This window comes from Plasmopara halstedii (genome assembly GCF_900000015.1).
Source record: "Plasmopara halstedii genome assembly, contig: Scaffold_110, whole genome shotgun sequence".
Lineage (NCBI taxonomy): Eukaryota > Oomycota > Peronosporomycetes > Peronosporales > Peronosporaceae > Plasmopara > Plasmopara halstedii.
The window spans coordinates 1,851,723-1,866,854 of NW_020187031.1; the positions used below are offsets into that span (position 1 = coordinate 1,851,723).

Below are 15,132 nucleotides of genomic sequence, written 5' to 3' on the forward strand. Positions count from 1 at the left end.
CCGGTTCACGACAAGTATGCTTTGGTTAGGTTCCGTGTGTACTTGCTTGGAGAAGGACGCTTTGCAATCTATACAGATCATGCCGTACTGTGTACGGCAGTAAAGACTTCTCATTTATCGCATAGAATGGCTCGATGGTATTCTTTTTTTGAAGAGTACAACTTTGCTGTGCACTACAAGCCAGGCAAGAAAACATCTTGGCCGATGCTTTGTGAAGACGTCCAGACTATGATTCATAGCCCGGGAGTGAAAACATGCACGAGTCATGTCGACAGCGCAAAGATGTTTAAACGATCAAAGTGCAAAAAACAACTACAACGCGCGACAGACTTTGTAGAGGTGTCAAAGACCCTTCCGACAAAGCACTGCAAGGTCTTCCGTCTCGCACAAGATCGCGTGTTCACTGTTTTGAAATACACCATGAATTGTTGTACTATGCGGTTGGACTCGGGGATACAGCAAGAATTGTTGTTCCACATGACGAAGGTTTGCGTCATCGTTTTTATATGAGCATCATGGCAACCCTTCATGTAGCCATCTCGGGCGTGAGAAAACGTTTTTTAGTCTTTCTCGAGATTACTAGTGGCCACGCATTTATAAGTGGGTGCGCAAGTATGGTCTTGTAAGATTTGCCAGATAATGAAAGTATCGGGTCCCACTCAGGCCCCACTTAGGTCGTTGGCAGTGCCAACTGACAGCTGGAACTCGGTGAGTAATAAACTTCATATTCGGACTTCTGCGTGACGCACATGGATGCAGTGGCATCCTTGTTTTAGTGGGCCGATTCGGCAAGATGGATCATCTTGCGTCTGTTTCGGATAAGATCTCTGCCGAGAAAACAGCTAAGGTCTTTGTAGACGTAAATTTCCGTCCGCACGATCTTCCTGTTGATATCGTGTCCGACCGTGACATCCATTTCACGTCGAAGTTTTGGTGTGCACTGTTTGGGCTGTTAGGCACCAAATTGTCCATGTCAACAGCGGCACACCCTGAAACAGACGGTCAAACAGAGCGTGTGAATCGAGTCCTGGAGGACGTACTGCGTAGTTACGCTACGTCGCTCAAAGGGAAAAGTAAAATTTTCCCCCTTGCAAGGTTTGCGTTGAATATCCTCGACAGGTCATTTGCCATTTTATCCAAACTATGGTATTCATGCTAGAGTACCTGCGATATAATATGCGAGATCTCTACCTTAAGTCGGGGGAATGAGAGTCACAGTCAGACCAAAATGCTGTCACGATTTTCAAGCAAATTTTAACTCATTAAGACAATTAGACGACATGACAAGTCGTGAGCAACAGCACGTCGATGACCTTATTGTGAAGAGACAAGCCGTGGTGCAGTTTGTTCGAGACACAATTGCGAAAGCTCAAGATATGCAAAAATAACAAGCAGATAAGAGCAAAAGGAAGAACGTATATAAAGACAGTGATCATGTACTACTTAGCACGACAAAGTGCCTGAAGATGCAGTGTCCAACCTACGAGCCAAAGAGCATTTGCCAAGATTCATTGGACCGTCCAAGGTGTTAAATTGCTAGGGCGATGCGTACACATTAGTCAATTCTAAACGCATCGCCTACATCGTATTTGGGTAGACCAAAGTCGTTTCTTTTTATTAGATCTGCCGATCCTACTATATCTTTGGTAGATGATCAAGCTGATGATGAAGTTACTCCATTTGTCCACGAAGAGCTCATAACTCTTCACCCCAGAGATTTTTCTCGGTGTACAAGCGCTGAAGGACATTAAAGTTTTTTACTGATTCCAGCGCTTGAAAGCAGGAACTGTTCTCATCACAGAGTAGCTCGAGAATAAAGCCTGCCTCTTCAACAGAGCGCAACAGGTGTTCGTGAGCCAATTCACGAGACTTCCCGTCCTACCAAAGTCGGACAGAATCTGCTGAAGTTGTAGTTTAAAACGGGACTTCAAAGCCGATCAATGGGCGAAACCACTGCCCAGAGCGTCGATCTTGAGTTATGCTCTGTATTAAGTTATAAAGGCTCTCGCAGCAACCTTCAAGCGTCGCAATGCCTCAATTTGCCCGCGATGAGCGATCTTTCGCTTCTTGAGTTGCTTAATCGTGATCAGCCCCACATTGAGACAATCGTCAATCATGAGGATTAATTAACTCATCATTGTGGAAAGAAGCAGCTGAACCATCAACGCTGCTACAGGGTTTGGTGGCTCGGCTATCCATCGGACTCGGACACGTAGGAATTCTCGTCAGGTCACAGAGTCTGATGTCCCCGATGTGGTCCGCAGCTACGGGAATCGCTTGTGGGGATGCTAAAGGCAACCCTACGACGAGAAAAGCTTGGATGTGCTCGGTCGTGATTGGGAGTCTTGACAGCGTCGACTCAGCGAAGCAGACGCTCCATCGTATTCTCATTCTTATAGCGAGCACATTTCCGTCGAGAGTCCAGCTTACTGCGATGGGCTGGGTCGGATCATCACGATTAATGGTCCGACGACAACGAAAGAGCCGTTTCATGCTCAAATCGTTGTCTCCATTTCGGTTGAGAATGGAGGTAGCGTCAAAGAGTTCTAGAACCGCTCTTGCCGTTTGGGCGAAAAACGTTATTTTTTTGACTTTTTACTTAACGCTTCATTGTTGATCGGAAAGTGAAATACTCCAGAAGGTCTCCAAAAGTATATTTGACCTTAAGAAGGGATTGGTGTAATGGGCTACACTAAGCTATAACATGAAGGTACATCTATGTGCCTTCTGTATGCATTGTGGGAATTGATAAAAAAAGATAACAGTATGGTGCTCTTAAATGCATTCTTGACATTTCATATGAAGTCACAATCATTCTGTGTGATATAGAATGCTGGTTTCTACTTGGGGATCGAGACCGACGGAAGTCTGTCTTTCGAAGTGGATGGTCTTAGTCAGTCATACTTTCCACGAAAGTTAAAGCTCAAGCTTTTCGAAATACAAGCTCCGTACACCCAATATTTTGTATAAGTTAAGTTTGGGCTCAACCTCAGTACACCTTTGATCTATCAATTTAAAACCCAAGGTTTCACTTGTAAAATCTTTAGGAGCCTTTGGTTTTTTTGCATGTAGCTACGTACCATTAATCATTTTATTTAGCTGCCAATTCGCCTTTAGAAACTCAAGTCGTTCTTCTTCCCTCCAAGTCGAGACTGTCCTTCTCCATTTACGTCAGGAATATTTTTTTTCGTCGCACAAGCGTGTGTGTTGTGTCTGAGGGACTGTTGTGAATAACGCCCTCTTACATTGGTACGGTAGAGCGTGATCGTACCTGCTTTTTATAAATACTGATAAGTCTGATAAGAGTGCGTGTTTATCTACGCCGGGAGCGAGGACGAAGACATTTGGCAAGCGGTAGCGAGATTTTGTATTTGCGATAGTTAGTTGCTAGCTTGTAGTCCTTGTAAATTTAAATTTGATCGATTAAATTTATTCATTTTTTATTATTTCTGCTTTTGTCTTCCTCATTCCTACAAGAACAAATTGTTCAAACCTAGTAGATCGTGAGCCTAAGGACAAGATTTGATATTCCAGCTTCTCTGGTCGGAGCAGCTTACGCTGTCAAACGTAAGGTTTTTGAACGATCGCTTTGATGGAGACCAAGCTTGGAAAGTAATTTGAGCTTCTAGCACTCAAACTAAAAGACATGGGAGATTGTCTATTGCAATACGTACGAACGTACAGACTTAATTAATCTAAGTGTTTTGAGTCTGCCGTGGGTGGAAGGGTAAGAATGAACTTCCAGGCTTCTATTTATTTTGGTGTAAAAGATTTTTATACATGAAATACTTGACTTAAGAGCACCGAGGATATGTCGATGGAATCTCGTACAGAGCACAATACGCTGGGTGTTGTAAGAATATAGAGCACCAACGTCTTGGTGTCCTAGACGCTAGACAACTTAAATTGGAATTATTTTCATTTTGGTAACAGAAGCTATATCAAGAGCTTGAAAGATGGTTTTCAGTTTGGAAAAATATTTCAACTAGTTCAAGCTGCAGAAAAAGCACCAGGGCTGCATGGAGTGACCAGATTCGAAAAGATTAAAGTTGATGTCCGGGCCAACATTTTACGGAGCAAAGGCAAAGTAATGATATTATCACCGCCAAGCTGAGCCGTGGTGGCTTGAAAACCCACATTTGGAGCATTCAATGCGGCATTTGTTGCAAACATTTGCGACAAAGACAGTTTCAGCTTCAGGCATGGAATTGATTCGGCCTAAAAGTGTGCACATCGCGATTAAACTGAGAACTATTTCTTTTATGGTCGTGTGATGCTGGTGATACGCAATAAGCAGATAGATGTATGATAGAGTTGGTGTACTCGGCAGGGTCCTAGCGAAGTATTTTTAATCTTGAAGGGCATTTTGGCGAGCCCGATATGAAAGTCAAGATGTTTACGATGATGTTCCTGGACAAACACGCGGTGATCCAAGCGTGACAAGTGCTGAGCACGTTGAAGTGCGTTTTAAATCATGTTCATGTGCATCAAGTCAGACTAATTACGTCAAGTCAGCTGACATGCTGATCGACCTGTGGACCAAGGCAATGCCCGGACCAGTTAGCAGTTCAACTTAGTGAGTATCAAGGGTGCGGGCGAGGAGAAGTATTCGGAAAAGGAAAAACAGTCTTATGGCTGTATCATGCGTAAGGATCAAGTTTTGTACAATCGCAACAGAGACAAATGTTTGAATGATTGGTGTCAGTCAACGAACCAACTATTGGTCAGTACTCAAAAGTTTGATTTAAGTGCGAGTGACGGTCTAGACATCAATGCCGAGAGCGAAGACGAAGTCTACAGGTGGCGAGACTTTGTACTTATTGTAAGCCATCTCACGGCTCTCTTCCAAGCATGTAGACCATGTAGTAATAGACAAGATAAATAAATTCTGCTACTCCTCCTCTTCTACAAGTGCAGCTTTAGCAAAAACTAACAATAATAATGAATGAGGTCAATATCCAATTATCAATGAGTCTTCACATTGAACTGTCTTCGAGACGAGGTTGAAGCCCTTGGTACTGTATTCCAGAAAGTTCCGTCGACTTTGAGTTAGAATGATGGTGGTAAGGCAACATACACCAAACGACTTAACAAATCAGCTCAAACGCAATCGACGCTCTCATCGCTCCAGCACCTCAACCCGCAAGCTTACCCCGATAAAGGCTGCCCCCGTACCAGCGAAGCATCCTGCTACCCCGTCCCTTAGCTCAGCTAGTAATCCAGTCTCCAGTGTCGGTGGTAGTTTGCTTTCCACAGTAGTAGCATTTCCTATGGAACAGGCACCGCGATCGCCCGCCGCGGTGTAATGACCCCTTAGGTGGCTCTGAGGGGGAGACTGCTGCTCAGCCAGTTGCTGTGAAGCCTGTGGCATCCGCGACTAAAACCTCGGCGACCATGTGTGCCAGTGAAAATAAGACCCTCCTTGAGTGCATTGACCGCAACTTAAACGACGTGGCGGCTTGCCAGTTTTACCTTGACGCCCTAAATCAGTGCAAGCAGCAGAGCATGAGTCTTTAATCTTGGGCACACAGAGTTTCATGGGGTGTCACTCAAACTGAATAATTCTTTACGCCAAACATTACCAAGATGGTGATAATCCTGCTCCAATCATGTAAATACGAAAATCAAGTCAAACACAGCCATCACTCCAAATGTCAATCTAGTAATTTAATTGCCACATTTGATGCCTCTGCTCCTAAGAGTTAAGAAGATCCGGCCTGCATTTTGTCACCACTCACTCACGATTTTCTATTTTGAGCAAGGGCAGTAGGATGTTTCTCAGACCTTCTTGACAATCTGCACAATGTCTTCGTCTTGAAGCTGATGTTCCTTGCCTACTTTCTGCGGCTGGTGCTTGCACGATGCTCCCCATACCCAAGCGTATTTAAATTCCTTCAGCAGCGACTTATGAATTCGCTGACAAAAGTTCTCGACAGTCGGATTTTCTTCGTGTAAAATAACAGGCGCATTGTAATCAGGCAGTCTGCCTCGAGGTTTCGTGTATATGCGAATCATGTGGCAATAGTCCCAAATTGTCTCCAGTAACTCGTCCAGGTTCCATCCATGGTGAGCCGAGATCACGACATTATGCGGGATTTGATCGATGATCGTCAGCTCTTCAATAGTGAGCTGGTCGATTTTGTTTAAAACGTATAAGCATGGAATATACACGCGGTTACCCTCTATCTGGTCAATAAATTCGTCCACCGTCACGTCGGCGCGCAGTGTCACGTCAGCATTGTGAATCTTGTATTCGTGCAGAATTTGGTATATCGTGTCTGCATCTAGCTCGCTCTGAGGAACGGTAGTCTGGAAGTTGATACCCCCTCGCTCCTTACGACGAAAAACCATGTTGGCAGGTTTCTTGTTAAGGCGAATACCAAAGCCTTCTAGCTCGAACTCAATGAGCTTCTTGTGCGTAGCAGGTTTCATAGCATCGAGCACAATAAGAATCACATTACAAGTACGAGCCGTACCAATTACCTGTCGACCGCGGCCCTTGCCGTCTTTAGCGCCTTCGATAATACCTGGCAAGTCGAGGATCTGAATTCGCGCACCACGGTAGTTAAGCGTGCCAGGAATCGCCGTTAGCGTCGTAAATTCGTACGAAGCAGCCTCGGAAAATGTGCCGGTAAGTTTTGTCAGTAGCGTCGATTTTCCCACAGAAGGAAAGCCTACAAGTCCCACGCGTGTGTCGCCAGCCTTGTTGACGTCGAAACCCTCACCAGTACCGCCCCCGCCAGACTTGGAGCCAGCGTCCGTAATTTCGCGTCGCAGCTTGGCAATCTTGGCTTTGAGTAGACACAAGTGCTTCATAGTTGCCTTGTTCTTTTGAGTGCGGGCATACTCGGCCTCGAGCTCGGCGATCTTGGCTATCGCAGTCGACATGCGTGGGTGGTCAAGCTAGTGCAAACAGTATATACGAAGATAAGTTTTCACCAAAAAATACTCATCTGCATTCCGTGAACAGAAATCGAATTAGGGCGGGTATAATATTTTAGTTTTAGTTTGAGAGGGTGGGAAAACTAAAAGATTGTAGTGTAGCAGATTCAAAATTAGTTAGTCACGAAATTAAAAATTGTACATATCAGGAGTGATGGCTGTGATAAAATTTGCCCCGAACTTGCAAAGGTAGACGTCGTGCGTAGCAAGAAGTGACTCCACGACTTTTAACATCATTGTGGACAAGCCATTAAATCACTCGAAATAGCGTTTAGAGGCACGTACGTAGATATAACAAAATCATTCTGACGTCTCGGACCCAGCGTCTGCTACGCGTGGCTCGATCTTCAACGAGCGAGCAAAACACGATTCGCCGTCTGAGAAAGCGACTGTTGAGCAGATTTGTTCCTTATCAAAATGCGAATGAACATTAGCCATTCAAGCTGTCAAGAAGCTAATACGAGCAGTACGTACCAAAACACGTTTGTCCGTCGGCAACAAGTACGGCGTTTTCTGATACGACAGCATTCGCTGGATGAGAATGCCGATGGAACGGATTTTTTTGAAGTTGATCAGATCTCCCTCCACGCGGTCAGGATATTCTTGCAGTGCGAGCACATTTTGAATGACAACTCCAATGTACGGAATTAATGGAGGATTTGCTTCCTTCGTAAACTTATTAAGAGATCGAGCACCCTTTTCAGTGAGTGGAACAAGTTCTTGCCACAAATCCCGCACTTGTGGTGAAAGACGACCCCACGTCTTCTTTAAACGAAACACTGATGAATCGTTCGCTGCATTCATGACCGCCATAAATCCATCAATATTTTGTAAAGGGGAGAGCAATACGCCAGCAACGCGAATGAAGTACGCCAGAATCTCGGCACGCTGGTCCACATCACCTCGCATGAGAACCTGATTAACTACCCAAATAGAGATATGGTTATGCAATAATCGAAGGCGCTGGTATCCTGGCGTTTTTTCTGCATTTCGCTTTGATGCCAACACCTCGGACACTATCACACCAGATAGGCATTAGCTATCAAATAGAGTTGGTATAATAATCACAAACCTTTAATTTTGCTAAAAAGATAATGCTGCAGCAGGGTGATCTGCTGTGCGATGATGCTTGGGTCTATATCCAGAATCCTGGAACACCAAAGCAGCATCAATGACAATTTATCTACATTTGACGACCACAACAAACATACCACAGTCTAGCCATTCGATGTTGTTCTGTTGCAAACGTGCGCCCAACGCTCACGCCTCTCGGTTGCCAGGGTGTGATAGTTGTCGAACGTGTCTCTTCTAAAGTCTCAAGGTTATCCTCCGGTTTTACAACAAATGAATTTTTTGCCTCTCCAGTTTTCCACACCCCGGCAAGAGACATTCGGCGTCGCATCCCTTCCGTAATTATCTCCATTCCCGTCGCGGCAGCGAACAAATCATCATCCAAAAAGTCAAGGTTGGGGTTCGCCTGCTTAGCTTTGCAAATAAAGTGCTTCAACGATTTGTAATCACCCTCACAAAAAGAAAGAATCTGGAATTCTTGAACGCGGTTTGACTGACAAGCATCTGTGAATTCAGGCAGCAAGGAAGTACTAATCCATTGGGCACATTGTGGATCTTCTTCCACAGTTTCGGTATTAAGTGGGATTACTTCCATGCATAGCTCAGCAACATAATTGCAGACCAGCAAATCACATTCCACGCTGTGCTTTAGTATCTCTACAAGCTTATTCAGAGCGCTTAACACCATTCGACGCACGAAAATGCCAGTGTCTGTCCCCATTGAATGCTGTCGCCACAGACTTCGCAAAATGTCAACCATTTCACGAAATTTGTCTCCGCCACCGTCAGACGCATATGCGCAAGACCAAATAAGCGCACTCAGCTCCTCGAGACGGTAATTTTTATAACGCATCAGCAGGTCAGCAATAGCATCGAACGTTCCTGCGACAACTTCCTCAACTCCATTGTTATATTCTATGACAAGATCTTTTCTGTTTGAAGTCAATCCAACCAGGTCTTTGCGCCCTGTTAATGACATGGGGATAGCAGCATGTTCGACATCTAGAAACTCATCGTCTGAGTCATCATCATCATTCTCACCAACACCACAGAATTCTTCGATTGTCGTCGTACTGTTGCCACCCGATAAAATCTCATTTGCATTTGCACCTGATGAGCGTATAGCTTCCGACATAAACACTGCCGATTGGCCGTACAAATCGCATCTATCTGCCTTAGTGTTGTCCCCGAGCTTTGCCAGCAAGCACGCAAATATCTCGTCACAGCCGTACAAGGCGGCATAGTGCAAGGGTGTTCGGTAAACGTTGCAGACTGCTGACGTATCTGCGCCACTTTGAATGAGATAGGTTATTGTTGAAAGGGTCGATGAATTATTGACTGGGGTACTCCCTCGCAAATTAATTGTGGACTGCTGATACATCTGACTATCGTAATAATTGTCAGCCAGTTGACAAGACAGAGACGGCAGAAAGGAAGTGTCTGTGACCATATCGTAATCTTTGGCCACAGCAATCATAAGTGGTGTCAATCCTTCACTTGTGCGAGCATCAACATTGCAACTTTTTTCCACCAGTAATTGGCACGCACGCTGACTAGCGCTAGCTGCAGCGAAATGGAGCGGTGTCTCGCCACGCAATGTGCGGATGTCAGCTTGTGCTTTATAGTTAAGTAGTCCTTCTACTACATCTGCCTGGCCGCTTCTAGCTGCGAGCGCAAGAGCGCTCATGCCACGCTGCCAGTTTCGAGCATTGAGGTCAACATTGCAATCCGCCTCCATGATTGCATCAATTGCGCCAAGATAGCCTCGTTCTGCCAGCAGCATGATTGGAGTGTTACCGTATATGTCTACACAGTCCATAGTTGCTCCATGATCAATTAGTTTCTTGACGATCAAAGCAGCCTTATCCGCATTACTTAATGTCACTGAAGTCACAGTAACTGATTTTGTCATGTCTTGAGACGTATTCCCGATAGCAGGCATCATACAAGGAGATCCGGCCATATGCAGCGCACTGCGCCGAAACTCACCAGTCGTCTTTACCTTCGCACCATGCTGAAGCACATACGAGACTACATTTAAGTGAAGCGCACTAACTGCAACATGAAGTGGTGTATTGCTTCCACACTCATAAGCAACATAATTTACGTCGGCGCCATTTGCGAGCAACATTTGAACGCTGAATACATCACCGCGCTGGCACGCGTGCATCAGTGCCACGTTCCATAATGCCTTGTTTGAGGTCAAAATCTTAAAGTAACTACTTCCTGGAATGAAAGCAAGTCGATGAGGCGAAGCTGATTCAAGAAGCAGTGTCATAATATCTTGAAATGGCCATAAAACAACATTTTGGCCATTCACCGTGACCAAAACGAACCCCCGTGTGATGATATTCCCCACAGCGGAGAATCCCTGAGGCGATATATGGTCCACGACCGCCCCATAGCGGTATGTCGATTCCAACTCGAATTCCAAAACACGCCGCCAGTCCCCGTCAATTGATAGCGTAATTTGGTCCTTAAATATATCCTCTAAGACAGCTGGGATGCTTACATTGCTGATAAAGTCGACCGCATGCGTCAAAATGCTAAGGGAAGTTTCATCGTCAGACGATCCGCCTCCTGATAATGATCCATTTAATTCCGTCAGCAAGGTCTTCAGTGATATTAAATTCTCAAGCCCGCTGTTCGACAGTACATAGGTGAAGATGGGAATTATATCGTCAGGTTCAAGTCGCTCCAGATTATCAATCGTTCCGTGCTCTTCGGCATAAGAAGCTTGAATTTCTTTCATCGTACTCGTGAGCACGTCATACTTTGCCGCTGGCAGTTGGACTTGAGCAATCTGCGCAAGAATCCTAGATGCCTTACGCCATTCTTTCCACGAGACTTGGTGAGGCGGAATATTGAAATACATTTGATCTTTACCTTGTAGCCATCGCACTTTGCGATTGATTGACGATTCTTCTTCATGGTAAACCCGACGCAATAAAGAGTTAATTTTGGATTGCAGAGGTACAAAAAGTACTTCCTCCACATGACGAAAGACAGCTGAGCGCAATATGTCAAGTGAAATCGGCAAATTTTTCTCCGTAGCTTTAACAATACCGTTCACATCGTCGTTTCTAGGGTCTTTCAAAGCTGCTAAGATACGAGCTCCGTGATCTTTTACAATAGAATCGGTTAGTTTTAAATTGAACTCGTTTAACTCACGAAGAGCACCTGGGTTCCGGCAATCGAATGAACTAATAAAACTTTTAAAAGTTACCGCTTCCGGAGACTTGCTTGTGTGAAGCACCCGACGCAGCTCCGCGACGATGCGAATGCTCCGTGCATCGATTGTGCTAGTGCGAAGTCGAACACTGCTTAAGCCGTCCACATGTTGTAACTTACTGTTGGAGACCGAGCTGAGTAGGGCAGCAGAAGGTGATATAGTGCTATTTCCACCACCAGACAAACTTTGCAATAGACAAACCCAGGCGCTTGCATCGTCGTCGTTCGATCCAGAGCACACAAAGGAAAAATCTTCGCCAGCCACTTCAAAACAAAACGGTCGCTTGGTCTCATCCGGTTCCAAAAAGCGTACGGACAGCATGCCATCTTGCAAATGCATTTCTCCGCGTAGCTTACCGAAATTGCTGCCTTTGTAGTATTGCAGCGAAGCCCAGTACTCACCTGTTGCTAGATTTGTTCGCTTGATCAATACGAAATATCGTCGCTTCCAGGTTTTCCTATCATAATCAAGCTGATGTCAGCTGTCATCTCACAGGCTATACTCTTTTTCATCAACGTACATGACGTTCGCCTGCTTGTAAAGCCAGCCACTGCGTACCAACTCTCGGTCAATACGCACAGAAGACGAGTTTCTCCTTAGTCCGTGCAAGTTGTTACTCGAATAATTTGACATGACATCTGCACCTCTGGTTGACATACTCAGCAAAGTCTCTTGATCTGGCACGCGAACCGCCTTGTTTAAAGGTACTCCTCTTTTAGCTGAAGCTCTCCACGAAAACTTCTTACTGCCCATATGTCTATGAGCTCGTTGTGCATCCTCCGCCGTCTGCAAAACCGGTACGTAATCGTCCTCCTCCGCGTCATAATCGCCCACCACGACCTTGGCTTCAGCTCCTCCTTCGCCGTCACAGTTCACTTCGACTTCAACCTGATCTGGGCCATCTAGTCGAAAGCCACTACTCTCCCGAGCTGCTTCCAGCACGGGTATGTCTACATCCGACCCGCCTCGGTATCCAGCGATAAGTCGAGGTACATTTTTACGGCGTGGAGGAGTATGCGACGCACTTTGTGCTCTTAAAGGTGGAAGAGGTGGCGGTGGAGGGCGTTTTGTTCCATTTTGTGGCTGCAACGGTGACGAACCTTCGTCCATGAGAAAAGTACTGAAATTTAGCTGACCAGGAGATGCAATACCTCCTTTGCGCTCCAAATCCCGCTTTAGCACGTCGGAGGGCACGCGATGAAGACTGATCGTACTGCGATCCATACCTTTAAGCTGTTAATCCTATTACAGTGCAGCCCCGCAGGTTCTTTCGGTATTCAAATGGGTTGTATTGCCGTTTCTGTTCGCTTACGTACAATTTAGGCACAAAATCGAGACAGAGTGAGAGAACGAGAGAATATACAAAGAATATTATACACGAAGAGCACGGAACACGCTCGCAGACTCAGACACAGCGCGCGCTAGCAACAGGTGAACCGCGCTCAGTTAGAACTTCGACCCCTTGGGATTTTTTACCCTTCACACAAGCCACAGTCCATATGTCGCGCGAAAGTCGCACTTAGAGAGCCAGAACTCTCTGACAACAAAATAGGGTTTGTTTGTGTTAAAGGCTTGGCCGCCAGTGGCACATGCCTTTGCTTACGCAGATTCTGTATAACAACTGCTGACAGCAAATTAAGCGTAGCATCTCACAGGACTTATATCGCTTCAGAAAACTGAGGTAAACTTCCAGAAGAACACCCTATTTCCTGCAGATGTTTTAAAGACAACCAAAAAATATTATATTGATGGAGAAATTTACACAGCAGCCTAGCTGGTTTCGCGGGCGTCCGCGGGCAAATCCCTTCTACGTCTTCAACACGAGGTGCATATCCGGACAGTATGTCTGCGGCTTACATTCCAAGCCCTCGGCAATCGGGCGCCACACACGCGACGGATCGACTCGTCGAATGGTTAAAGGAAGTCGACTTTATATCAAATACCTCTTCTCCAGCATGGGAAGACAAGGAAGGCGCGATGTCCCAACAGCGCGATGTGGGCCTGCTCGAATCTTGCGGACACCGTGTCCGTTCCCCGACCTCTCGCTTCCGGGGGAAGTGGTATTATTTCCAATAGCCTTGACGAGGCAAGGAGAAGCAATCAGAGGCTGCCCACAGGGCGGCTCTCATGCGCTCGTATTCACGTTCGGTCCTAGGCCTTCGTGTTGAATACGGGCACGCTCGGCGGATCCCGCTACTAAAGCAAAAGATGCGATCGCTCGATCGTTAGGCGTCTATGAAGTCGGGCCCTCGGCCACTATACAAGCTGGGCTTAACCAGCGGAAAGCTCTTCAAGCTCGCTTCATGGTTCCTCAAGAAATCTCAATGGGTACGTACCGCGCTCGACTTCGAGCTCAATGGGGGGCGCTCCTGTATACGCAATGCGGACTATTCTTGTGGTGCTTGTCTCAGGCGAAACCGCTGCAGATGATGTAGAGCTCTTTTAGCGATTGAGTTTTCCTCGCTGTCTCACTTAGTGAAACCACAAGAAAGTGGACGTACGCGTAGTGCGCCATCTTCGATTTGAGCTTGCCAAACTTTAGGCGCAATGCCGTCTTCTAGGATATAACGCCCTGTGACACACTGAATCATCCATCACGCCCCTGCGATCTCTGTGGTTTCTAGCACGGGTAAGTCTACGACCACAGCAGCTCCGAGCTATAGCTTTAGCTCAGCTCACGACCCTTTGGCTTCCCGGGCTTCTACCGCGCACGACGACGCGGACCGTCATCATCTTTCAGATCATAAGCGTCCACGACGTCTGGACAGTCTTGCCGGAGTGGCACCTCAAACTCCCACAAGTTTTCGGAGGTATCCCCGCCACTTCACAAGATATTAAGCTCGACCCTGTCGACGACGTCGACCCACGAGGCGTTCCACGTGATAGTGGACGCCACCATTCTCGTCGAGGAGAGTTGATCGGCGTCTGGTGACTCGCGATGCTCCTTGAGCTTTGGACAAAGTCAATCACCATCGGCACTTCGCCGAGCATCTAACACCGCTGTGCGAAGGACCTCAAGAGCTTGGAGCTCTTTGTGCACCGACTGCCTCCTGTTGATGATTATTGTGCTCTGTCGGAGCGGCTCTCAGCCGTCGGGCAGACGAATACGTCACTTCGTGCGACGGTGAAGCGCCTTGCGCCGCTGGAAGCAAAAATTGGAGCACTCCGTGCTCAGAACCAGTTGCTGGTTCAGCTTCTGGGTGACCGGGTGCCTCTATACGCCGCCCCGGTGCCAACGCTTCCGCATTCGCTTGTGTCGGACCCCGGTACGGCTTAAGCAAGCCCACATCAAACCGTGTAGGGAGCTTCATCTTAAACAGGCAGAGACTACATGTGTAGAAAGGATTTTAGAGTTCTCAACATTTCCTCTGTATCTTCCGTCTGTGTATCTCTTCTACGTGACTTGGCTTTCAGCCATCGCGTCGCGAATGTGTCATAGGACACTGAGTCTGGTAGACAGGAAGTCATCGACTTCTTTTCGGACAATGAGAAGACTGACATCAGCTAGACGCTCGCTATTCCTCCCCTAGCCATGGGATGGCGGCGTCAGCGGGACGCAAGGATTAACAAGCTCATCCACGTAGAAAGGCGTGAGCAGGTAGACGCATGCACTGCATTGTTTAGAGCGAACTCTGCAAGTGGCAGCATGGCGCTCCGGCGCTTCGGCATCTCGGCGCAGACGCTGCGAAGAACGTTTTTGATGACGCGATTATCCCTTCGGTTTGACCATCGGTCTGCGGATGATCCGCTGTCGACATATCCAACTTGGCGCCTAGCACCGTGAAGATAGTCGACCAGAATTTTCCTGTGAAACGGGGGTCTCTATCATAGACAATCGACTCTGGGAGTCCGTGTTGACGGAAAACACGATCCACGAACAGCGTTGC

The 15,132-nt window shown here is 46.7% G+C and overlaps 3 protein-coding genes across 3 annotated transcripts; 1 reads left to right on the top strand and 2 right to left on the bottom strand.

Annotated features, from left to right (window-relative positions):
* Positions 1-4,151: 4,151 nt before the first annotated feature.
* Positions 4,152-4,440, top strand: PHALS_00376 (uncharacterized protein; the record flags this gene model as incomplete). Its single annotated transcript, XM_024731047.1, has 2 exons — positions 4,152-4,268; positions 4,339-4,440. The coding sequence occupies 2 exons, from the start codon at positions 4,152-4,154 to the stop codon at positions 4,438-4,440; spliced, it is 219 nt and encodes a 72-aa protein (XP_024572425.1).
* A 451-nt stretch (positions 4,441-4,891) lies between these two features.
* PHALS_00377 (developmentally-regulated gtp-binding protein 1) lies at positions 4,892-6,888 on the bottom strand (the record flags this gene model as incomplete). Its single annotated transcript, XM_024731058.1, has 5 exons — positions 4,892-4,929; positions 5,437-5,481; positions 5,556-5,598; positions 5,743-5,748; positions 5,803-6,888. 5 exons carry the CDS (start codon positions 6,886-6,888, stop codon positions 4,892-4,894), a joined length of 1,218 nt encoding a protein of 405 aa, XP_024572426.1.
* A 183-nt stretch (positions 6,889-7,071) lies between these two features.
* PHALS_00378 (ras-specific guanine nucleotide-releasing) lies at positions 7,072-12,469 on the bottom strand (the record flags this gene model as incomplete). Its single annotated transcript, XM_024731069.1, has 7 exons — positions 7,072-7,166; positions 7,228-7,247; positions 7,310-7,350; positions 7,417-7,958; positions 8,015-8,091; positions 8,154-11,702; positions 11,766-12,469. The coding sequence occupies 7 exons, from the start codon at positions 12,467-12,469 to the stop codon at positions 7,072-7,074; spliced, it is 5,028 nt and encodes a 1,675-aa protein (XP_024572427.1).
* Between the last annotated feature and the right edge of the window lie 2,663 nt (positions 12,470-15,132).